General features: G+C 45.9%; 1 protein-coding gene across 1 annotated transcript in view; it reads left to right on the plus strand.

Moving 5' to 3' along the window:
* LOC145396039 (irregular chiasm C-roughest protein-like) overlaps nucleotides 1-25,000 on the plus strand; it is a 41,494-nt gene that overhangs the window by 2,950 nt on the left and 13,544 nt on the right. Inside the window, exon 3 of the mRNA XM_080269502.1 lies at nucleotides 1,012-1,163. Within this exon, the coding sequence (XP_080125628.1) occupies nucleotides 1,012-1,163 (152 nt within the window). The remainder of the gene's footprint in view (nucleotides 1-1,011; nucleotides 1,164-25,000) is intronic.

The following is a 25,000-nucleotide window of genomic DNA, read 5'->3' on the forward strand; positions in this document are numbered from 1 at the left end:
CTCCCTCCCTTTATTCCTTCCATCCCTCCCTCCTTCCTTCTGTCTTCACTCCTTTTTCCTTTCTCTTACTCTTACCTCTCTCCTCCCACCCTCCTACCCTGTTCCTTACTGATTCTCTCTCTCTCTCTCTCTCCCTCCCTCCCACAACGAGCAGCTGTGAAAGAATTGAACGAAAAAGTCAAAACCTCATTCCCTCCTGATTTTTCCTCTTCCCAACCTATCAAAATTCTCTCTCTCTCTCTCTCTCTCTCTCTCTCAGTATTTTTGTATTTCCAGCTTAATGAAATCTCTCGCTCACTCCCCCTTTCATTTTCTCCCCCTTCTCTCCACCGGATGCTCAATCTCTCTCTCTCTCTCTCTCTCTCTCAATAGCACCCCATCTGTACAAAAGAAAAAATCCTTCAAGTTTTAGTTTTGGTTCCTTCATATCTTTCTTCCTTCCTGTCGCGCAAAACTTCCCACCATCTTGTCTATCTATCTATCTGTCTGTCTGTCTGTCTATCTATCTATCTATCTATCTGTCTGTCTCTGTCTGTCTGTCTCTTCACGTGTCTATTTTTTCCTTTGCCTGTATGATTGTCTTTGTATTGATGACTAGTGTTTTTTTATTATTTTTATATCTACCTATCTATCTATCTATCTGTCTGTCTGTATGACAGTTGGGTGCGGAGGGTGAGAAGTGTGAACGTCGAGGTGAGGGTTGCGCGAGGCAGACCGAGAAAGACCTGGGACGATGTCTTAGGGCGTGAAATCAGGGATAAGGGTGGAGACTGCCAGAGATCGAGCAGCATGTAGAGCCGCCAATAGATGACTAATGCAGACACATGCAAGCATGATGGATCCTTTATAAACGATGTGTGTGTGTGTGTGTGTGTGTGTGTGTGTGTGAAGTGTCAAGATTTCGTGATATGTGTATGTCTGTCTGTTTTCCTCCATCTCATCGTCTTTAAAATCAGTGTCTTCCACCTCCCTCTCAGTATCCCGTCACTCATTTCCCCGTCACCTCCACAGATGGTACCGCAACGGGCAGGAGGTGGTGGGCAACAACTCCACGCAGCTGGTGGTGAAGGACGTCACCAGGGACAGCAACCTGGAAGACATTACCTGTGAGGCGGCCAACCAAATAGGTCCCTCCAGTAAAATTACAAGGCTGTCCATACACTGTGAGTACCCACGGATTATTGTTCTGTTTATTTATGCATCTGTCTAACTGTCTGTCTGCCTATCTGTCTATCTATCTACCTACCTACCTAACTTCCTCCATACACGAGTACCCACTGATTATTTTACTGTTTATTTATTTATGCATCTGTCTACCTGTCTACCTACCTGCCTGCCTGCCAACCTTCCTATCTACCTACCTGCCTTCCTGCCTTCCTCCATACACTTTGAGTACTTAGAGATTATTATGCTCTTTATTTATTTATGCCTCTGTCTATCTATCTAACTGTCTGCCTACCCACCTACCTATCTACCTACCAATCTAACTTCCTCCTTCCACTTTGAGTACCTAGAGATTATTATGCTCTTTATTTATTTATGCATCTGTCATTGTCTATCTGTCTATTTATCTATCTCTCTGTCTGTCTGCCTATCTGTCGAGCTTTCTACCTTCCTACTAACCTGCCTACCTACTTACCAACCTAACGACCTCCATACACTTTGACTACCTACAGCTCAGTATACTCAGTTTATCTATCTGTCTGTACCTACCTACCACATACACACTAAGTACCTGCAACTTATAATACTTCCTCTTGATTTATTTTCTTAGGTGTTAGTCTTTCTTTGCTAATTACATCCACTGCCGGAACACCTGCCATTTGTAATTTAATTTATGTTGCTAATTAATTTTTTCTCCATCGTAACTACTGCCTGTTCTTGATTTAGTCCGTCTTCCTTATTTTGTATAAGCTTGAGTCAGTTACAAGAGATAATATTCGTTTCGAAGGGAGAGTGATGGCGAAAATTAACTCCTGGCCATGCTGGATAAGTACGAATGGGTTATGGTTGTCTGTAGTGAGGGTAGTGATTGTGTAATTGGGAGAGAGAGAGAGAGAGAGAGAGAGAGAGAGAGAGAGAGAGAGAGAGAGTGTGTGTTTGTGTGTGTGTACTCCTGACGTAAAGGATGATGAGGGAAAAAGTCGCTTATTTCGTTCCCTGTCCATATTAAGAACCACTTTCTCTCTCTCTCTCTCTAAGTACATATGAATGGCAGGGTATACAAAATAAAGAAAATATTTAACAAGGAAAAGTCCCCCCCAGCAAAATAATAATAATAATAATTAATAATAAACGCAGGAAACAGACATGGGAACTAACAACCATATATATAAATAGAGAAAAAAAGATGAACAAAATTGAATACTTTTTACACATAGATAAAAACTCGACACGGGAACGAAAAATCAAAGAGAGAGAGAGAGAGAGAGAGAGAGAGAGAGAGAGAGAGAGAGAGAGAGATTCTTATCTACAAAAAACGGGACTTGGGAACAGAAAATCATGTTCATAAGGAAGTCTAAGGAAGGTAAATAAAGATCAGTACGTACAGAAAGAAATATGACGAAATAAAGCAAATATATATGAGAGGTTAGACAAAGTGAAGAAAAGTTTTACAAAGATATGGGAAAAAAAAAAAAAAACTGATCTGAACGAAAAATCTATCAATTGCCAGACGCCGTATTGCCGTAAGGGGTGACCACAAACAATTCGCCTCCATGTCGCCCTGTCCCCCGCCATTCCACTACCCTCCCCCCAGCTCACACACACCCCTTCTCTCATATACCTCTCACTCATCCCTGCATCTCATCCTGGTCCTCCCTCTCCCTCTTCTTCCCTCCACCTCACATACTCTCCTTGTTAGTCTCTCACTTCATCCTCTCCACACGAAAAATCACATGGACGAAGAGGAAGACATTCAAAGTAAAAGAGAGGAAGAGAGGAAAAAATGAAAGGTGTTATTGAAGAGTGTAGCAAGACTGATAGATGACCTAGTGAACAATTGAGAGAGAGAGAGAGAGAGAGAGAGAGAGAGAGAGGATGGATAGATACATTAATTGATAGAGGCTAAATAGTGAGAAATTGACAGGATAAACTTATTGAGAGAGAGAGAGACTGTCCCCAAAAAAGAGAACAAGAAAAATGGAAACGAGGAATTGAAAGGAAGGTTGTTATTGAAGACTGTGGAAAATGATAAATGGACTGAGAGAGAGGGAGAGAGAGAGAGTAAATGAGTGAGTTTGGAGGAAGGCTTGGCACAGGAACAATAGACCAAATGAGAGGATAACGACTGTGCTTTGGTAGGAAGGGGAGAGAGATGAAGGAAGGGAAGGAAATGAAGGGAGGAGAGGGGAGAGAATGTTGAGAGGGAAGGGGAGGTGAAGGGGAGGAAGAGAGGAGAGTCGAGGGAAGATGAAGGGGAGGAAGAGAGGAGAGTAGAGGGGAGATGAAGGGGAGGAAGAAAGAAGAGTAGAGGGGGGGGTGAAGGGAACAGAAGTGGAGTGAAGGGAGAGAGAGACGAGTGAAGGGAAGGAGGGGGAGAGATGAGGAAAGGGGGAAGTGGTTAGAGAATAGATGAAGGGAGGAGGCAGGGGGAAGTGAGGGGAAAGGGAGATGAGGGGAGAGAAAAGGAGATGAGGAGAGGGAAAGGGGGACGAGAGAAGTAAGGATAGGTAGAGGAAGAGAGGAGGGTGGGGGAGGAAATGAAGCAAGGAGGCGTGGAGGGGTGAGGGGAGAGAAAGTAAGATGAGGGGAGGAGAGGGCAGTGGAGAGGAAAGGAGGGAGGATAAGGTAGGGGATGAGGTGAGGGAAGAGAAGGAAATAAAGGGGAAGGAGAGAGAGAGAGAGGGGATTAATAGTATTCTCTCTCTCTTACTCAGGCCATAGATTAAATAGTCTCCTCCCAGCAGCCCAAGAGTCGTGTGATTGGTACAGAGACACTAGTAATTAAGGTGAGAGGCAGAGGGAGGCCACCTGCGTCGAGAGAGAAAGAGATGACAGAGAGAGAGAGAATGGGGAAAAATCATGCAGTAAAAAATGTGGAAATGGTGTTGTGGGGAGGGAGAGAGAATCATGCAGTAAAAGATGTCGAAATAAAGTTTTTTGGGGAAAGGTATTCAAAGACTAGATGACGAGAAAATAAAGCAGAATGAAAATATTATAAAGAAATTAAAGAGAAAATAAACATGGATTGGAAATGAAAAGGATTGAAAAATGATTAAATAAATGAAGGAAACTAAGAATTTATACAGATTGTGTGTGTGTGTGTGTGTGTGTGTGTGTGTGTGTGTGTGTGTGTGTGTGTGTGTGTGTGTGTGTACTTTATTCCTGCCAACTCCATACCATTTTATTCAACCTAGGGAAGGCTTGGATTTTTTTTATTTATTTATTTATTTATTTTTTTTTCGAGGGGGGAAGAGATAAAATTTGCATTATCCTTCAATAAAATCGCCAGCCAATATCAAGAAAAAAAATTGATAGGGTTAAAATAGGAATTCAGGCTTCCTTTATAAATTCTCTCTCTCTCTCTCTCTCTCTCTCTCTCTCTCTCTCTCTCTCTCTCTCATCACTCATTCCCCTAGTGCTAAAAAGACAAAAGCGTTTCCCTCTGACGGCAGTGACACAGCATCATTTTTTCAGCGGAGAGGGAAGGAAAGATGAGGGGAGGGAAAACGGGGAGAGGGAGATTGAGATGAGGGGAGGGCAAATGGGGGACGGGGAGAGGGAGATATAGGGGGAGAGGGATATAAGGGAAGAAGGGAGGGGAGAGGGATATAAGGGAAGAAGGGAGGGGAGAGGGGAGGAGGTCAGGAAATAGGAAAGAAATGAGGGGAGGAAAAATACAAGAAAAGGGTGAAAGGCAGGAGGAGAGAGAGAGAGAGAGGAGAAGAGGGAGGGAAATAGGAAATGTGGAGGAAATTACTGAGGAAAAGGAGAAGTGAGGGGAGGGAAAAAACAAGAGTGAAAGGGAGGAAAGGAAGGAAGTAAGAAAGAGGAGAGAGAAAAGAAGGAAGGGGGAGAACGGAGGAGGGGAGGAAATGGGAAAGGTGGGGGGAATTACTGGGGAGAAGGAGAGGAGTGAGGGGAGAAAAAAGTTAGGACTTGTGTTTCTACTGAGAGGGGAATGAAGAAGAGGGGAGGGGGAAGTGCGGAGGAAAGAGGGGAGAAAGAGGCTTAGGAAAGAGGGGAGAAGGCAGGAGGGGAGGAATAAAGGAGGATAGGGGTGAGGAAAGGGGAGAAAGGGAGGAGGAAACGGAGGAAGAAAAAAAGGGAGAAAGGGGAGGAGCAAAGAGGGGAGAGAGGGAAGGAAAAAAAAGAGAGGGTAGGGGAGAGGGGGAACCTATCTTTCCACTGTGAAAATTGGAGGGAGGGAGGGGGAGGAAGGAGAGGGGGGGAAAGAGGGGAGGAGGGGGAGGAAGGAGAGGGGGGGAAAGAGATGAAGAGAGGGGAGGAGGGGCGTGAGATTGAGAGAGGGGGGGGAATTGAAGGCAGGTCAGAACTACAGAAGCGACAAATAGGCACAGATGACGCTTAATTGGAAGATGGGTCAGGAGAGAGAGAGAGAGAGAGAGAAAGAGAAAGAGAGAGAGAGAGAGAGAGAGAGAGACTAAGACTATGCTCAATCACCACAGTTGCAAAGCCTTACTTGACCATTTCTCTCTCTCTCTCTCTCTCTCTCTCTCTCTCTCTCTCTCTCTCTACTTCCCTCCCCCGTTCTCTCCTTCCTGCTTCCCCCTTTTCCTCCCTCCCTCCCTCCCTCCCTCCCTCCCTCCCTCCCTTCCTCCTTCCCCTTCCTTCCTTCCTTCCACCTTTCCTCCCTGCCTTCCTTCCTTCCTTCCACCTTCCCTCCCTCCCTCCTTCCTTTCCTCCACTGTCCCTCCACCAATAAACATCTACCCCTCTGACCTCTCCTAATAATCTTCCCTAAGTGGTGTATCATTACTGTGGTGAATTGTGGTAGGTGTGGTGGATGGTGGTAGCGGTTGTGATGGTGGTTGCGGTGGAAATGTGGTAGGTGGTAAATGTGGTGACTGGGAGAGCTGTGGTGGTAGTGTGAATTATTTTAGACGTAATTATGGTGGTAGTGAGAATGGCGTTAGGTGTGGTGTTTGTGGTTGCATTGTGGTTGATGGTTAAATTGCAACAGATGTGGTAATTGTGGTGGTTGTGGTGGTAGGTGTGGTGGCGGGGGTGACAGATTCCAACAATTTACCTGGACATTAAGCAGGGGAATTGGCGCATATTTTTGCCCCTGTTACGCAATTCAACCCGTCACGAGAGAGAGAGAGAGAGAGAGAGAGAGAGAGAGAATTTTTTCATACATTTTCTCACTTTTTGACTCAGTTTTTCTCTTAACTTTCGCTTTTCCTTTTTTTCCCCATTTCTCTCTCTCTCTCTCTCTCTCTCTCTCTCTCTCTCTCTCGGGAAGGAAGGAAGGAGGGAAAAGCAAAAAGACACCCCGTTATTTTTTCCTTAGCTGGCCGTGTTAGGTACTTTTTGTGGGTGAGGGCAGGAGGAGGAGGAGGAAGAAGAAGAAGAAGAAGAAGAAGAAGAGGAGGTGGAGGAAGAGTACATAGGAAGAGAAGAGGGAGGAAAGAGGAGTATTTAGGTGAGGAAGGAAAAGAGTAAAAGAGGGAAGAGGGGGGAAAAGGAGGAGGAAGAGACCACAGGAGAAGGAGGAAGAATACATAGGAAGAAGAGGAGGATGAGGATGGGAGTAGAGAGGAGTATTTAGGTGAGGAAGGAAAAGAAAAAAGGGGAGGGGGAAGAGGGGAGGGAGGAGGAGGAGGAGGAGGAGTTCATAGGAAGAAGAGGGGGAGGAGAGGAAGAAAAGAGGAGAATTTCAGTAGGGAAAGGGGAAAAAGGAGAAAGAGGAGCAAAAGAAAGGAGAAAAAGGAGAGACAAAAGGAACAGGAGCAGGTGGAAGAGGAGGAAGGGAGAGAGAAGCGTGTTTAGGTGTGGAAAAAGAAAACGAAGAGGAGGGGAAAAGACGAAGGTGAGGATGAGAGAGAGGGAGGGGGAGAAGGGGAGTGATTAGCTGGGAGAAGAGTGAAATGGGGAGGAATGGGGAGGAAATTATAAGTGGGTAATTAAAACAGAGAGTAATGAAGTGGAGAGGCGAAGATGAAGAGGAGGTAATAGGGAGAGAAGGAGGAGGAGGAGGGAGAGAAGAAGGAGGAGGGAGCAAAGAAGGAGGGAGAGACTTTGGGAGGAGAGAAAATATTAATGTGGGTGAAAAAGATAAATTGGGCGAGCGATGAATGGGGAAGAGAGAAGACAAAATGAGGAAGAAACAGGAAGAATTTTGGAGAGTACAAAAGGGGGGGGGATAAAGGAGGGAGAGGAGGAAAGAAAGAGGGGAGGGATGGAGAAGAGAGAAGGAGGAGGGGAAGGGAGGAAGAAAGCTAGAGGAGAGAGAGAAAACAACATACCTATTATTGGAGACTTTGTTATAGGATGAGTTATAACGAAATTTTATTGTATCCGTAAAAGACAAGGATAGGAAAGCAGGAACGGAGGAGGGGACAGAAGACAAATATCCAGACGGTTGCTGAGAGAGAGAGAGAGAGAGAGAGAGCAGGTGAGAAGCTAGGGACATCATCATCTTAACCCAATTTCCCACGGAGAGAGAGCGGAAGAGGAGGGGGGGGGGTTGACATCTACAGCAAGGCGCTTTGATCTCTTTAGGGACATGAATCAAAGGATAAAGTAAGCCCAGAGTACAGTGTCTCCCCCCCCCCCTGCAGACTTAATACGCGTACACATAATAATACACCTATTCCCTCCTGCTGTGTGTGTGTGTGAGAGAGAGAGAGAGAGAGAGAGAGAGAGAGAGAGAGAGAGAGAGAGAGAGAGAACCACTAAGAGTCCGACCAAGTTACTGACAGGAAAATTAGGGTGAGGAGTCAGGAAAATTATGGATGGAGGAAAGGAGAGAGGTAGGGAGGGAGGGAAGGTGGAGAGAAGTAGAGGGAGGGGGGGAGGCGAGGGGAAGTGGAAAGAAGGAGAGGGAGGGGGGAGAGGAGGGGAGAAGAGGGAAGGGGGAGGGAGGGAAGGTGGAAAGAAGTAGAGGGAGGGGGGAGAGGAGGGGAAGTGGAAGGAAGGAGAGGGAGGAGGGAGAGGAGGAGAGGGAAGGAGGGAGGGAGGCAAGGAGAGCGGAAGGGAGAGGTAGAAAAGTGGAAAGGAGAGAGAGATGGAATGGGAAAAAAAAAAAGAGAGAGAGAGAGGGAAAGATGGGGAGAGCAGCGGTAGAGTTCAAAGGAGGGAGGAAGAATATTGGATAGAGAAGAGGAAGAGAGATGGAAAATTATTGAGGGAGGGAGGAGGTGAGGGATGAAGAAGAGGGAAGGAGGGGAAGGAAGGAAAGAAAGTTGAGGAGAGAGAGAAGTGTGGTAGGAAATGGAGGAAGGACTAGGGAGGAGGAGAGGAGGAGAAGGAAGGATAGATGGAGGTAATGAGGGAGGGACCTAAGGAGGGAAGGAAGGAGGGAGGGATTATATGTAGAAGGGAGGAGAAGGATGAGAGGGGGTAGAGGGGAGGAAGAAGAGGAGAGAGGGGGAAGGGAGGAGGGAGTGAGAGGGAGGGAGGGAGGGAGTAAGAGATATTTTGGTATTCACATGAAGGTCGATGAGAGGAAACATTAAAGAGGGGGAATTGGAGAGGGGGAGGGGGGGAGAAAGAGGGGGGACGGGGGAAGGAGGAGAAGGGGGGAGAGGTTGATAAGAAATAGAGGTGGGAGGATGAAGGCGATGGAAAGAGAGAGAGAGAGGGAGAGGGAGAGGGAGGGGGGAAGAAAGACCGAAAGGAAGGGAGGACAGGGAGGGAAAAGTGGGTTTAGGAGAGGGTGAGAGAAAGTGGAAGGGAGTAGAATATAGTGGAGGAGACAGGAAGGTAGGAAGGAGGAGGAGGAGAGGAAGGAAGAAGGGGGAGGAGAGAAGAAGAGGGGAGGAGGAGTCTCAGGTGTTTAAAAGGGAGGAAAGCAAGAGAGGGAGAGAAAATGGGAAAAAAGAGAGAACGTAAAATGGCCAGAGGGAGGAGGAGGAGGGGAAATAGGAAGGAAGGAGGAGAAGTTGAGGGTAAGAAGGAAGGAAGGAGGAGAAGTTGAGGGTAAGAACGAAGGAAGGAAGGAAGAAGAGAGAGGGAAGGAAGGAAGGGAGCAGCGGGAAGGAGAAAGAGAAGAGAGAGGGAAGGGGGAGAGATGGGAGGAAGGAACAGGGAAGAGAGGAGAAAAGAAGGAATGAAGAGAGGGGGGTAAAGGAGGAAAAGAGAGAAGGAAGGAAGGAAGAGAGAAGGATAGGAAGGAGGAGAGGGGTGAGAGAAGAGAAAGAGAGGTGGAGACAAAGAAATGCAATAAGAATGTGTGAAAAATAAGGGTAAGTAAAGAAAAATGGAAAGACAATAAGATGATTAATGGGGGTAATGAGGAGAAAATGAGTTGTCAGGGAGAGGGAGGGAGGGAGGGAGGGAGGGAGAGAGAGAGAGAGAGAGAGAGAGAGAGAGAGAGAGAGAGAGAGAGAGAGAGAGAGAGAGAGAGAGAGAGAGAGAACTGAAACGAAAGGGAGAAGTGGGAAAAGGGGTAAGAGGAGGGAAGGAGAGAGAGAGAGAGCAAGACGTAGTAGGTACGAAAGAAGGGAGATAAAAAGCCGGGCAAAATCGGTGTTGGGCAGTAAGACAAAGTGAGAGAGAAGTGAGAAAGTGAGCGAGAGGGAGAGAAACCCGTAATAAACCGGAGCGACACTGACCTGGGGCCGTAAGATAAGGGAGGGAGGGGGGAGGAAAGGGAGGGAGGGAGGAGGGAGTTAAAGGAGCAGGGGAGGGAAAGAGGAGGAGGGGATATGGAAGAGAGAGAGAGAGAGGAAATGAGGCAACGTAAGAAAGATGTAAAGTGGGTTAGAAGAAAGTGAGAAAGAAAAGGAAAGTTGGAGAGAGAGAGGAAATGAGGCACTAAGAAAGATGTTAAATGGGATAGAAGGAAGTGAGAAAAAAGGAAAGTGGTACAGTGAGAGAAAGAGAGAGAGGGGGGGGGTGCAAGGTAAGAGGGGGAACCCAACTGTTTACACTTGTTCTCTGCCAACCTGGGGGGGTCTTACGGACGAAAATTTATTGTTGGCCATTACCGAGCCTTCACTAGACTCGCTCCTTCATTCCACAACTTCCTTCACTCCTTCACTGCCCTATATTTCACCTCCTTCCTTCCTTCCTTCATCACATCCTTCTGTTTTACCTTTCCTTCATTCCTTGTCTTCTCCCTCCACTCAATTCCTTCCTTACTACTTTCACAAGATTGTATTTTTCCTTTCCTTCCTTCCTGTTGCTCCTTCTTTCAGTGCACAGCTTCCTTCACTTCTTTACATCCTTCTGCTTTACCTTGTCCTTCCATCCCTCAATTCCTTTCTTACTGCCATCACAAGTTTGTATTTTTCCTTCCTTCCTTCCATCCACCAATTCATTCATTCATCCACCAATTCATTCATTCACCCTCCCTTGTTTTCCCTTGCCATCCTTCTTCTTTTCTCCCTTCATATCACTTCCTTCATTCCTTTATTTCCATTCCTTCGGTCTATCCTTCCTTCATTCGCTTCTCTCTCTCTCTCTCTCTCTCTCTCTCTCTCTCTCTCCTTCCATTACACATATTTTTGGAGGCTGACAAAAATGGCTTCCTGTATCGTTTTGTGCTGTCACTATTATATGCATCTAATTTCCACTCTCCACTAAAATTTGCTGTGAGAGAGAGAGAGAGAGAGAGAGAGAGAGAGAGAATACTAAGTCCGGCGTACATATAATTCGATGAGCCTTGTTTTGAGGTAGAAAAGTCTCCTTGGTTACTAGTCAAATCAACCCTCCAGTCTATGGTATTATTTCATCTCTTCCCTCTTTTCCAATCCCCATCCACGCACCCTCACTCCTTCCCCTTCCCTTCTTTCCCTGCTCCTTCCTTTCCTTCTCTTCTCCACTGTTCTCCCTCCTCCTTCCTTCTCTCCATTCTCATTGTTCCCCTTGGCTTCCTTCTCTCCTCCTTCCATTCTTTTTGTTCCCTCCACCCCCACCGACGTTCCTCTCTCTTCCCCTCCCCCTTTCATTTTTCTCCTACCGCTCTCTCCCTTTTCACTCCTTCATTCTCTCCATTCTTACTCTCCCCTTCTGTCCTCTGGCATCGTTCTCATTTACACTCCTCCCATTCTTTCCTGTCTCATTCCTTTCCATTTTCTCTCTTCCATTCTCTTCCTCCCCTCCATTCTCTTCCTCCCCTCCCTCCCTCCTTTCTCCCAGTTCTCTCCACTTTTTCCCGTCGTGTCCCCACCACAAATCGCCTCCTCTCTCCCCTCACTATTTCCCCCTCAAACAGGAACCAACTGCTAGTTTTAAAATTCACCCAACTAGACGTGGCCTGGCTTTTATTTCACCATTCTTTTTAAACTTTGCTTCCACCACTGCCAGCACAGCTGCACTTCACCATTAACGCTTCAAATCACCACAACTACACCACTGCTACCACAAACATTTCATCTGAGGCAACTGGACAACTGCTACATATTTAGTACCAGGGTCTTTTGGAAAGTATTTGATGACTCTTGATTATGAGGCACGAATGAGTAACTAGACTCGACCGCCAAGCCAGCAAAAAGAGGAGAGGTGTTTGTGATGTTAGAGTGAATGTTACGTCTGTGTGTGTGTGTGTGTGTGTGTGTGTGTGTGTGTGTGTACCGACAGGCTGTATATGTATGAATGTATGACTTTAATCATCATCATCATCATACTTGTATTGAAGTTCGATAATGAAGGAGTTAAAGTACGATGACCTCTCTCTCTCTCTCTCTCTCCCATCCCACTTGCACACTTCATTAGTCCATCTTTCTTTACCACTTCCACACTGCCAGACAAACAGGTGCACATCTTCTCAGCCGTGTGTGTGTGTGTGTGTGTGTGTGTGTGTGTGTGTGTGTGTAGTTGTTTTCTCTCATTTCTTTCTCCCATTTTTCTTGTCACTCACTGGCACACCCCCATTCCTTCCTCCCTCCCTCCACCTCCTCCTCCTCCTCCTCCTCTGTTGCCCACTTAGCCTTTTCTGCTAAAACTGATATCTTATTCTCACATCCAGCACCTTCACCATTCATTTCCTTCAACCATACATTTCACCTGATTTCCTTCTAGCGATCCGTAATCCGTATGAAGCTCAGTGAATGGACAAGGCTCGAATTCTCATCTGGTAAGGTAGCTCCGTGACACCTCTTCCGTAGCGATTTATTTTTTGAGGTATGGCTGGTGGGTATCCTTTATGCAGAGTATGGCGATGTTGGAAGGATTCAATTAACGCAGAAGAGGACAGGAAGGTGCAGTATGGAAAATAAATCGGTAAGAGAGAGGTGTTAGGGAGCTTCTGTAACCCACGATAATACTGGCGTAAATCTCACTAGAAAAATTTTACACAAACTTGGCCTAATACTGCCATCTCTCCATCATGGCTGCTGAGTTATAACAATAGATTAAAAATAAATGCCTAAGGAAGATGTGTACGGATCTTCCTCTTCCTATTCATCTACCTTACTCTACCATCTGCTCCTCACACTCTACCATCCACCAGCCACTCCAACAGCTCGAGTGGAGGACGAGGTTGGAGGTGGAGGTATGGTGAAGTAGGAGTGAGTGCATTGGAGCGAGTGTAATGGCGACTGGATGCAAATGGTGAGGAGGGTAAACAGACCGATTGTACTGCTCCCACTCTCTCTCTCTCTCTCTCTCTCTCTCTCTCTCTCTCTCACACACACACACACACACACACACACACACACACACACACACACACACACACACACACACACACACACACACACACACACACACACACACACACACACACACACACACACACACACACACACACACACACACACACACACACACATTTTTAGTTGCTTTTATTATCCTCTCATTCTCAAGTTTCTCCTGCCTCCTGTTATTTCTCTCTCTCTCTCTCTCTCTCTCTCTCTCTCTCTCTCTCTCTCTCAAAAATCTACTTACAGCCGAGAGATCCAGACGTGCCGCAAAACACATTAGTTATCCTTCAAAAATACTTAAATCCCCGGGGGGGAGAGAGAGAGAGAGAGAGAGAGAGAGAGAGAGAGAGAGAGAGAGAGAGAGAGAGAGAGAGAGAGAGAGAGAGAGGTGAAAACGAAGAGGAAGGAGACAGGAGGATGCAGAGAAAGAAACGGGGTAATAAACTGTAGGAACTTAAATTGAGAGAGAGAGAGAGAGAGAGAGAGAGAGAATCAGACCAACCCAATTTTGCTGGCCTAGTCAATGTATGGACTACAATACTGGTGTGTGTGTGTGTGTGAGAGAGAGAGAGAGAGAGTTAGGTTTTAAAGACAGGCAGTAGAATGATTGGAAAAAGGAAAAATAGTAGGAACAAGAGAGGAAAGAGAGAGAGAGAGAGAGAGAGAGAGAGAGAGAGAGAGAGAGAGAGAGAGAGAGAGAGAGAGAGAGAGGCTTTAAAGATAGGTCGTAGAATGATTGGAAAAACGAAAAATAGTAATACCAACGACTGAGAGAGAGAGAGAGAGAGAGAGAGAGAGAGAGAGAGAGAGGCAAACGGATATATGGTGACAGAGGAACGAAATTTTCGTGGTTATTAACTTCGCACGGCGGGATTTATGAACGAGTGAATTGAATGCGATCCTTACCATAGATTTTTTTCCATTTTTGGAGCGATAGATAAGAGTGGATAGACAGATAGATTGACTGATAGATAGATAGATAGATAGGAGGGTTATCAGTGTGGCTTCTATGACTCACTTGTGGATGTGTGTGTGTGTGTGTGTGTATGTGTTTTAATGACAAAAAAACAAACATACGCAGTGGTGGATGTGTTTTTAACGTTGATAATATTACTGAGAAAATTTTGGCGTGGTAGTCATGGAGAGAGAGAGAGAGAGAGAGAGAGAGAGAGAGAGAGAGAGAGAGAGAGAGAGAGAGAGAGAGAGAGAGAGAGAGAGAGGAGTTTATAGTTTTGATCATTTTACTGAGACAACAATTTTGGTGTGGTAGGGATGCGGGTGGAGGGGTGTGGCGTGGGGGAGTGTCAGTGGAGGGGAGGCTATGATGAAGTGAATGGCTTTTTTGGCGGATTCACATGTTTACGCCTTTTTTGGGGGGTAGGTTGATAGGTCGGAAGGTAACTTGGGTGAACGATAGGTTGATTGATAGGTAGGCACGTAGCTAAAAAGATACGTAGGAGGGAAGGTAGATAGGCAGAAGGTAAGCATGTAGGTAGGCAGGCAGGGAGGTAAGCAAGTAGGTAGGTAGGCAGGCATAGGTTGGTAAGTAGGTAGGCATATAGGTACAGAGATACAGGAAGGAAGCTAGACAGGCAGAAGGTAAGCATGTAGGTAGGCAGGAAGGGAACAAGTCGGCAGGTAGGCAGGAAAGTAACCAGGCAAGTAGGGAGGTAGGCAGATAGGGAGGTAGATAGATAGATACATATAGATAGATATTGTACTAAGCCTTCTAGTCTACTCTGTCCTTATTCTTTATATCATTTTATATCATCATTCTCGTATTTATTGTTTTGTATTTAATTTTCTATCTATTTTCTATCTATTCTTTTTCTTGCCTTTTACGATTTGCTTCTCTTTCTCAGTTTTAATACATCTACAATACATATTTCCTACGTTTTTTATCAATTTCGGGATCCGTAACACCTGCTATTTGAGATAAAACTTAATTACGCAGACCAGGTACAGGTGATGGATTGTGTATGATGGGTTGAATTAATATCACTTTACCTGCCACTGATTGTTAATGGATATTGGTCATTGCGCCCTACTACCTGAGATTAGTGTGTGTGTGTGTGTGTGTATCTGAGAAAGGGGTAGTCCTGAATAACTCACAATTAAAAAAAAAAAAATGTAGAAAGAAAATCCTACTCATACCCATTTTTCCCTCTGCCCCCCCCCCCTTAAAAAAAAAAAAAAAAAAAAAAACGCCAACAGTGATGCAACACAAGGCTTGGAATTCGCATCATGAGGGCGGCATGACAAATTGGCCCTTATTACGCTGGGTTTATGGCTCATTATTGTGGGGGTTAAACATGGAGGGGGAAGGGGAAGGGGAGGGGATTGTGGAAGGGGAGGGGTAGGTGGTGGCGACGGTGACAGGGGTGGGGGAATTATCAGTGAAGTTGTGGGGGTGGGGGTTCTGAGAGGGGGCGGTGGCACTGTGGGAGGAGGTAGGGTAAGGGAGGCTGTGGGGAGGGGGGAAATTGTCAGTGAACTTGTGAGGGTGACATGGTAGGGGGTGGGAGTTCGGGAGGAAGGGATGGGAGGTTAGGAGGGGGAAAATGTTTGTGGGAGGGGTTGGGGAAGGAGGGGATGGGAGGTTAGGAGGTGGAGGGTGCTTGTGGGGGGGGGGGAAGTTATCGGAGAAGTTGTGGGGGTGACGGGAGGGGGTGGTGGCGTTGTGGGTGGGAGGGGGTGGGGTTGTGGGGAGAGGTTATAAGGGTGGTTGTGGGAGTGATAAGGGAAGGGGAGGGGTTGTGTACTGGGTTCGGGACAAGAAATGATTCCTTCAACTCTTCCTACCTCTGTTTTCGCTCAGTACACCTTTTCTCCTTCCTTCCTTTCTTCCCTCCCGCCTCCTTCCTTTCACTTCCTTCTCCTTTCCTTCCCTCCACCCTCCTTTCTTCTTTCCTTCCTTCCCTTCTCCTGTCCGCCCTTCACTTCCTCAACCCTTCCATCCTTCCTCCCTCCTTCCTTTCTTCCTCCATTCGCTTCTTCAACCCTTCCTTCATTCTTTCCCTCCCTTCCTTCCTTCCTTCCTTCTCCCTCCTCCAGCTTCCTTCAGCCAATCCACTTTACATCACTGTATCAATTGTCAGCTGCAGGCTCCTCAGACAGCAAGAGGGGTGAGGGAGGAGGGGAAAAAAAAACATGACTGACTCACAAAGACAAACATGCATATCCACTCTCTCTCTCGCGCGCACACACACACACACACACACACACACACACACACACACACACACACACACACACACACACACACTATCTACCATTCTATCTGGGTCTGTCTGTTCATAATTTAATTTCTCTCTCTCTCTCTCTCTCTCTCTCTCGTTCTTAAACTTCTGTAATTAGAGAATAAGTTTTTCTGTAAATATAATGGTCCTTGTGGTCAGTGTATTGCTCTCTCTCTCTCTCTCTCTCTCTTTCAATTCTTGTAGTTCTTTCCTTTCTTCCTTCCCATCTTCGTCTTTCCTCCTTCTTTCCTTCCTTCTATCCTTCCATTCATTCACTCATCCTTCCATCCTTCATTGTTTCCCTCCCTCCTTCCTTCCTGCAATATTTCCATTCATTCATTCATCCTCCCGTCCTTCCTTTTTTCCTTCCTTCGTCCTTTCTTCCTTCCCTCCATTTTCCTTCCTTCCTCCTTCCCTCCCTCCTTCCTCCACAACACACGATACTGGGTCATCACTCAGAAATTAAATGTCCTTGAGACGGGCTGAATATGAGAGAGAGAGAGAGAGAGAGAGAGAGAGGGGGGGGAAATAGGAGAACGAAGGGAATAAATTTGAGCAGAAGAACGATTGTGTGTGTGTGTGAGAGAGAGAGAGAGAGAGAGAGAGAGAGAGCAAGGGAATGTTATGGGGGAAGAGATAAAAGAGAGAGACGATAAGTAGGAAGGGTTGTATTGATAAGATAGGAGGAATAAGACGGAAGAAACGACGTGGAAGCAAAGAGGTAAGGATAACAGATAAAGAAAGAGAGAGAGAGAGAGAGAGAGAGAGAGAGAGAGAGGGTAAAAAATGAGAGAGGGAAGGAGAGTGAGTCAGAGAGCTCTTCTAACACTTGATACGATGAGAGAGAGAGAGAGAGAGAGAGAGAGAGAGAGAATTCGACCTCTCATCCCCTCCTGTACCAGTCATCCGGAAGGAAAAAGTGAGAAGGATTAGCACGCTGGGAGAGAAAAAAAAAACTTGAACCCCCAGCCCCCCCCATCCCTCCCCAAAAAAAAAAAAAAAAAAAAAAAAAAAAAAAAAAAATCGTTTCAATAGATTGGACGAGGTGAAAACATGGTGGGGTGGAGAGAGAGAGAGAGAGAGAGGAAAACCAAACATTTATTCATTCAATTTTCTCCTTACCACACTCCCCTCTCTCCAATCCCTCCCTCTCCACCCTCTCTCACTTGCTATCCTTTTTCCTCCCTCTCCTCTCCATTCTGTCTTTCTCTTTCTCATAAATATTCTTCTCACTTCCAGTCCCTTCTCTCTCTCTCTCTCTCTCTCTCTCTGTATGTATGTATGTATCACTCCATTACTCCCACTTTACAACCACCTTCTCTCCCTCACTCCCTCCTTCTCTCCCTCACTCCCTCTCTCTCTCTCTCCGGTTCAGTGCAGACGCGACCCATTAGATCAGAAGACATGAGTGACACGCCAGAGAGCCTTCATATATATTGAGAGAGAGAGAGAGAGAGAGAGAGAGAGAGAGAGAGAGAGAGAGAGAGAGAGAGAGAGAGAACTGCCGAGAGAAAATTTAAAGATAGAGAGGAAAGAATGTATGAGATAAAGAAAATAAGGGAAATGCGAGAGAGAGAGAGAGAGAGAGAGAGAGAGAGAGAGAGAGAGAGAGAGAGAGAGAGAGAGGTGTCCCAGTCAAAATAAATCCAATAATTTAACCACGTATTTTCACTAAGTATTGCCATCAAGAGGGATACGCAGGTCATTTATCCTTAATTATTTCACACCTTGGAGTATTGTAAATAAATAAATAAATAAATAATAGTGAAAATAAAGATAGATATAAACTCAAATAGGATAAACAGATAGATAGGTAGATAGATGAAGACAGATAGACAGACAGACAGATAGATAGATGGATGGATGGATAGGTATATAGGTAAGCATAACCAGAAGTATAGATAGACATAAGTAGATGCATTCTCTCTCTCTCTCTCTCTCTCTGTCACACACACACACACACACACTCACACACACACACACACTGAACATTAACATCAAAATACAACATAGAGGCCATTATAGCATTGTGTGTAGTGGACTGAATCTCTTTTGTTTCCCTGTGGTAATGAAGGAGTGTAAAAAAGGCGATGACGATGGGAAGTGTGGCGATGAAGGGGAGATGAGACGGTGGTGGTGATGGGAGTAATGAGGTGGAAATGACGACAGCTGATAAAGGGATAAAGAGCTTATTATTCCACGCCATATATGTATAAGAAATGAGTGACCTTGGTTCTGCTGTGAGCCTTTGTTTAGTTATGATTTACACATACGTACGTACATATCCATACATACATATACAGTGTGTGTGTGTGTGTGTGTGTGTGTGATAAACAGATGGATAGATAGAGAGGGGGGGATGGTGTGTGAATGTGTGTGTGTGTGTGATAAACAGATGGATAGATAGAGAGGGGGAGATGGTGTGTGTGTGTGTGTGTGTGTGTGTGAGTGATAAGCAGATGGGTAGATAGACAGAGAGGGAGGATAAGATAGATGGAATGGAAAAGGGAAGTATTTTAGACAGGGGGTGAGTTGGGGGGGAGGGAAGCCTGATGCCGGGGGACAGGGTGACGAAGATAGATAGATGGATAGATAGAAAGATCAGATAGACAGGCAGATTATATAGATTTTTTGATCGATAGATAGAATAAAATCGATTTGATGGTGGCTGAAATAGATTTAGGGGGGATATGCAGTGATGCTAGAGTTATACCCGGCATGAGAGGGGTAATGGGCTCCTGGGGCTCACGTAGGATCTCTCTCTCTCTCTCTCTCACACACACACACACACACACACACACACACACACACACACACACACACACACTCCTTCATCCCATCCACAACAAAGGGTCTTTGGGAACACGCAGTTGAAGTGGCCTCATCTGAGAAGTCCATCGAGTTTGTGTCCACTTGAGCCACGGTCCACAACAACAACAACAACAACAACAACAACAGGAAATACATCACCACCATCATTACCACCATCATCATCATCATCTTTGTATTTTCACACCATCATTTCATTTTATCCTCCTCCCTTCCCTCCCTTCTCGTCATCATCACCACCACCACCATCATCACCATTTTCTCATTTTTCTTCATCTTCTCCTCCTCCTCATCATCATCATCATCACCATTTTCCTCATTTCCCTCTCATATTCACTTCTTTCGTTCATCAAGGCTGTTCATCATTTTGTCATCATCACATTTCATATCCCCGCATTATCATTACAGCATCATCTCCTATCATCACTTTCATCACTTCCCTTCATCTATCCTTCCCTAATTCCTTCCTTTTAGCTATTCATTTCTCCGTCATCTTATCCTTTCTTTTTTCCAATTTTTCTCCCCTCCCAGTTTCCTCTCCCTCCTCCCCTTCCTTCCATCTATCTCTCTTCTCTCCTACCTCCCTTCTTTCCTTCCGACTTTTCTCCCTTCCCCCTCTTCCCTCCATCTCTCCTCTGTTTTACCTATCCTTCATTTTCTCCCCTCTCTCTTTCCTCTCCCTCCTTCTCTTCCTCTCAACTATCTTTCTTCTCTCCTACCTCTCTTCTTTCCTTCCGACTTTTCTCCCTTCCCCCTCTTCCCTCCATCCTTCCCTTGTTTTACCTAGCCTTCCTTCCTGCTTCTCTCTCTCTCTCTCTCTCTCTCAGCCAAGTCAATCCGGTCCTCAACTTCTCTTTGCCTTTTTTAATTCCCAAATATTTGTTTTATTGATCACGGTGACCACCCAGCCAGCCCACTGAGAGGAGGAGGAGGAGGAGGAGGAGGAGGGAGAAGAATAGGAAGTGGAGGAAGAGGGAGAAGAGTAGGAAGTGGAGGAGGAGGAGGAGAAAAGGAAGTGGAGGAGGAGGAGGGAGAAGAAGAGGAAGTGGAGGAGGAAGAGGAGGGAGAAGAATAGGAAGTGGAGGAGGTGGAGGAAGTGGAGGAGGAGGGAGAAGAAAAGGAAGTGGAGGAGGAGGGAGAAAAAAAGGAATTGGAGGAGGAGGAGGAAGAGTAGTAGTAGTAGTAGTAGTAGTAGTAAGAGGAAGTGGAGGAGGAAGTAGTAGTGGTGGTGGTAGTAGTAGTAGTAAGAGGAGAAGGAGTAGGAAGAGGAAGCGGCGGAGGGTAAGTAGTAGTATAAAAGTAGGAGGAGGAGCAAGAGGAAGAAAAAGAGTAGTGGTAGGAGGAGACAGAGTGGTAGTAGTAGTAGCAGGAAGAGTAGCAATAGTGGTAGGATGCAGTGGAGGAGGGAGAGTAGTAGTGGTAGTAGTAGGAGGAGGAGGAAGAAGAAGAGGAGGAACAGTAGGAGGAGGAGGAAGAGGAAATGAGGGAAATAATGGAGTTTCGAAACTGAGAGGATGCGAAAAAAGGAATGAGAGAGAAGTGCAAGGAAGGCGAAGGAAGAGGAGGGAAGGAGAAAGAGGAGGGGAGAAGGGAGGAGAGGAAGATGAACAAGAGGAGGAGAGAGGGGAGGAGGAGGAGGAAGCGAAAGAGGAGAAGGGGGTAAGAGGAAGAGAAAGAAGAGGAGAGAAGGGAAGAGAAAGAAGGGGTTGGAAGGAAAGAGAGGGATATGGAGGAGAGGAGGCGAGAGAGGAGAAGGAAGTAAGAGGAAGTGGAATAAGAGGCTTTGACAAGAAGTATATTACTACTGCATACAATCTCTCTGTCTCTCTCTCTCTCTCTCTCTCTCTCGTATTCCAGCGTCTTCTCTTTACTACCCCTTCCCACCCACTTTAACACCCTCTTTTTCACCCCCCTCCTGTCCCCCTCCCCTCCCCCTCACCTGTCCTTCCCTTCCTCCTCCGCCTTCCCTCTTCTCTTTCCATCCCTACCCCTCTCCATTCCCTCTTCTCTCTCCTTTCCTAACCCTCTCCTTTCCTTTCTTTCCTTCCCTTCCCCCATTTTTCTCTCCTCTCTCCTTTCTCTCCCTCCTCCCCTCTGTATTTCTCTCCACTTTACTCCTCCTCCTTCCCCCCTCCCCCTCCAAGTACCCCTCCCTTCATGCCCATATACACTGTAACCTTGCAAAATGCCTCGTTCGACCCTTCTCTTTCCGTTTGTTTTCCTTCCTCCTTCTCCTCCTCCTCCTCCTCATCATCATCATCTGTTTCCCCCCTTCTTCCTCAATATTCTTATATTTTCTTTTTCCTCCTCCTCCTCTTCTCTCTCCCTTTCCCGTTTTCTTATTTCCTCATTATCCTCCTCCTCCATCCTCTCCTCTCCTCCCTTCCCTCCTCCTCTCCCCTCTTATTCCGCCATTCCTCTCCTCTTTATCATCAGTGTCGTCCTCTTTCCCCTTTTATACCCCTCCTTACTTTGCATAACTCTCTCTCTCTCTCTCTCTCTCTCAAAGAAAAGTTGATTTGCTGTCTATAAGGACGGAAATTCGAATCCTTAACACACTAATGATATAAATTTCACTAAAACAGAGTCAAATGAGTCCTGTATGAGAGAGGCCTGGCATGTATTCAGTATGGATGGTGGGCTATAGTGCCTGAGTGGTGATATGCGAAGGTGTGTGGCTAAGTATAGAAGTACATATTATAGATGCACGTCTCCCTCCTGCCTCCCCTCCCCTTCCTTCCATATCCTGTCCCCTCCCCTTTTTTCCCTATCCTATCCCCTTCCCACCTCCCTCCTCCTCCCCAAACATGCATAATCTCACCAACTGTGCTCTTACCTTTTAACATACCTGCTTAACTCTTCCCTTCCTCTCAATCCCTCTCCCTCCTCCCCATCTCACTTCTTCCCCAGCATTCCTTACCCATCCCTTCCCTTCATTCCCCAACCCAGCATTTCCCCGTCTTCCTCCTCCCCATCCATTCCCCAACTTCCTCCTCCTCCCTAACAGTTCCTCATCTTCCTCCTCCCCAACCATTTCCTACCATTCCCTCCCCTTCTCTCCCCTCCCCTTCCCTCCCGTCCTCAATCCCTCTCCATCTCCCCTCCTCCTCCCCCCAAAAGCGTAAACTCACAAACTATGTCCTAACCTTTCAGCAGCCCTCCTAACTCTTCCCTACCTCTCAGTCCCTCCCCCTCCTCCCCAACGCATTTCTTCTCCCCCACCATTCCCTCCCCTTCCCTTCCCTTCCTCACTATTCCCTACCCCTTCCTTCCCTCCCCAACCTTTCCCCATCCTCCTCCTCATCTCCAATTCTTCCTTACCCATCCATTCTCTTCCCTCCCCTCATTTCTCCTCCTCAACCCTTCGCCATTATTCCCTCCCCAACGCTTCCCTATCCCCCTCCCCCTCCCCAAACAAGTGTAAAGTCACAAACTATGCCCTAACCTTTCAGCATGTCTGCGTAACTCCGTCTGCGCTTTGAACGGCACTACGATAAAACCTTCGTGTGTATGTGTGTGTGTGTGTGTGTGAGAGAGAGAGAGAGAGAGAGAGAGAGAGAGAGGATAAAGCAGGCAGATAATGGAGTGGTATGATGTACGTTTATAGGTGTGTGTGTGTGTGTACTGGGATTTATACAGGCATTATGGCAGTGTGTCTGGCGTGTATGTGGGTGTGAAGTATAATACGCATATTATACAATACGTATATATTTTTCTTGCTGTATATCTGGCTGTACCATTGTGTTGGTGCGCGCGTGTACGTGTGTGTGTGTGTGTGTGTGTATGGATGGATGTATATGTATGTATGTAAGTACGTATGCATGGATAATTATATGTGTGGGTGCGATGAATGTGTACGTAAGTTGTACATCATTTGATTTTGTTGTTGTTGTTCGCTGTTCCCTAAATAAGTAAATAAATAATAAATTTAAAAAGTAAAATTTATTAGGAGAGAGAGAGAGAGAGAGAGAGAGAGAGAGAGAGAGAGAGAGAGAGAGAGAGAGAGAGAGAGAATCTAATGAATGGAAAGCACAACGACCAGAGAACGACTACAACCTGAATTAGCAATTAGTAAAGGGAGACACTAATTAAAAAAAAAAAAAAATAGACCTTACCTTGAATGAAAACGGAATTTTATGGGTAACTTCGTCCATACATTTTTTTTTTTTTTTTCACTTTCCAAAATGATTCGTTCTAGAGAGAGAGGGGCGTGTGTGTGTTGTCTTGATGAAGGAGTGAAGGCTTCTACCATCAATTTGTGTCTTAAGTTCATATTCTTGGCGGTTTAGAAAGCTTCCTAACACATCACCCTTACCGATTTATTTTGGGGGGTATGCCTTGTTAATATCCTTTTATACTTTATGTAGAGTATAGTGGTGATGTTTAAAGGATTTCTATAACACATACTTGGACAGTAAGGTGTAATAGACAGAATAAATCACGTGAGAAAAGGTGTTCGGGAGCTAACCGACGAGAATACGGGCCAAGGACTATGTTGTCATCTGCGTGGCCTGTGATTGGGTAAGGAGGCAGCTGTGGGAGGGGCTTGTGGGGCAGTGGGAGGGGCTTAGGGAGCAGTGGGAGGGGCGTATACTGCCTACGAAGAATGAATATAATTGTGTGTAGAATGAATGGTTGTTTGTGTAGAGTGAATGAGTGTATAGAATGAATGAAATTATTTGCTTATACTGCTGGTTATGGGAAAGGCGAAGCATGAACAATTTGCTGGTGTGGTCACGTGGGATGAGTGTATTTTGATGTCTTAGTTACACAAATATTCCCAGTTGACGAAGGGTATTTGGCAGAACTTGAGAATATTGAAGACGCTTGGGAATCGTGTTAATGGGATGCCACGACCTTTATCATCACCATCCTTCACCACTACCCCTGTCCATCATCACAACCACCACCATCACAGTCATCACCACAACTGTTTCCATTCCATCACTACCCCCCCCCCCACACACACACATACACACGCACTGTCAGTATTATCTCCGTCCCCACCACCACCACCACCATCACTAAAACAGTAGCCCTCCACCACCACCATAAATCTCCACCACCGTTACCACTACCACCAAACTATTACCACCACTACCACGATAACACCACCACCACCACCACAACAACAACATCCCTCCACCACCATCACCACCACTATCACTCATTACTCCACCATCACTACTACCATTACAGTATCACCACCACCAATACTGTCATCACCAACAATATTACCTCCACCACCACTGCCACAATAATCCTCCCCCTCTCCCCCACTTCTCTTCCCCCCCCCCCCGCCCTGGCCACACAACCCATTAACAGTGTCATCAATGGTTGTAACAATTAAGAGCTGGCCATTCCAGGTCGCATTCACGCATTGCCTCGTTAAGGGGTCAAATTGCCGCCTTAATTGACAGGTTATTTGTTTAAGCCCCTCCACAAGGATTATTATTATTATTATTACAGTATTTATGATTATTATTACTGTTACTGGTTTTGTATCTGTCGGTTCGTCTATCTATCTATCTATATGTGAGAGAGAGAGAGAGAGAAAGACAGAGAGAGAGAGAGCATAAAAAGCCTTCTCTCCCCCCCCTCTCTCTCTCTCTGATATATTTTACCAATAATTTACGGGAATCAAGAAATCAAATCCATCCAACTCTCTCTCTCTCTCTCTCTCTCTCTCTCTCTCTCTCTCTCTCTCTCGATTACTGCGAACATTTTGCTAAACCCGGAAATAAAATTAAAAGTGTAAAAAATAAAAAGAAATATAAATGAATATATTAAAACCGTATTTCTGCTAAGTATTTTTCCCAGTGAGTGAGAGAGAGTCTGGATGGTGGTGATGGTGATGCTTGTAGTGATGATGATGGTGACAGTGGTGATGCGTGTACGTGTCTGCTTCCTGTGGATCTGCATGTACGTGATGTGTGTGTGGCTGTGCATGTGCGTTACTGTGTGTGGATGGGTGTAAACAGGTATGGGTGCTAATTTATGAATGTGTATAGTGTGGTGTGTGTGTATAGTGTGGTGTGTGTGTATAGTGTGGTGTGTGTGTATAGTGTGGTGTGTGTGTATAGTGTGGTGTGTGTGTATAGTGTGGTGTGTGTATAGTGTGGTGTGTGTATAGTGTTGTGTGTGTGTGTGTGTGTGTAA

This window comes from Coenobita brevimanus, chromosome 34, assembly GCF_032717465.1.
Source record: "Coenobita brevimanus isolate Jiangsu-jjx chromosome 34, ASM3271746v2, whole genome shotgun sequence".
Classification (NCBI taxonomy): Eukaryota; Metazoa; Arthropoda; class Malacostraca; order Decapoda; family Coenobitidae; genus Coenobita; species Coenobita brevimanus.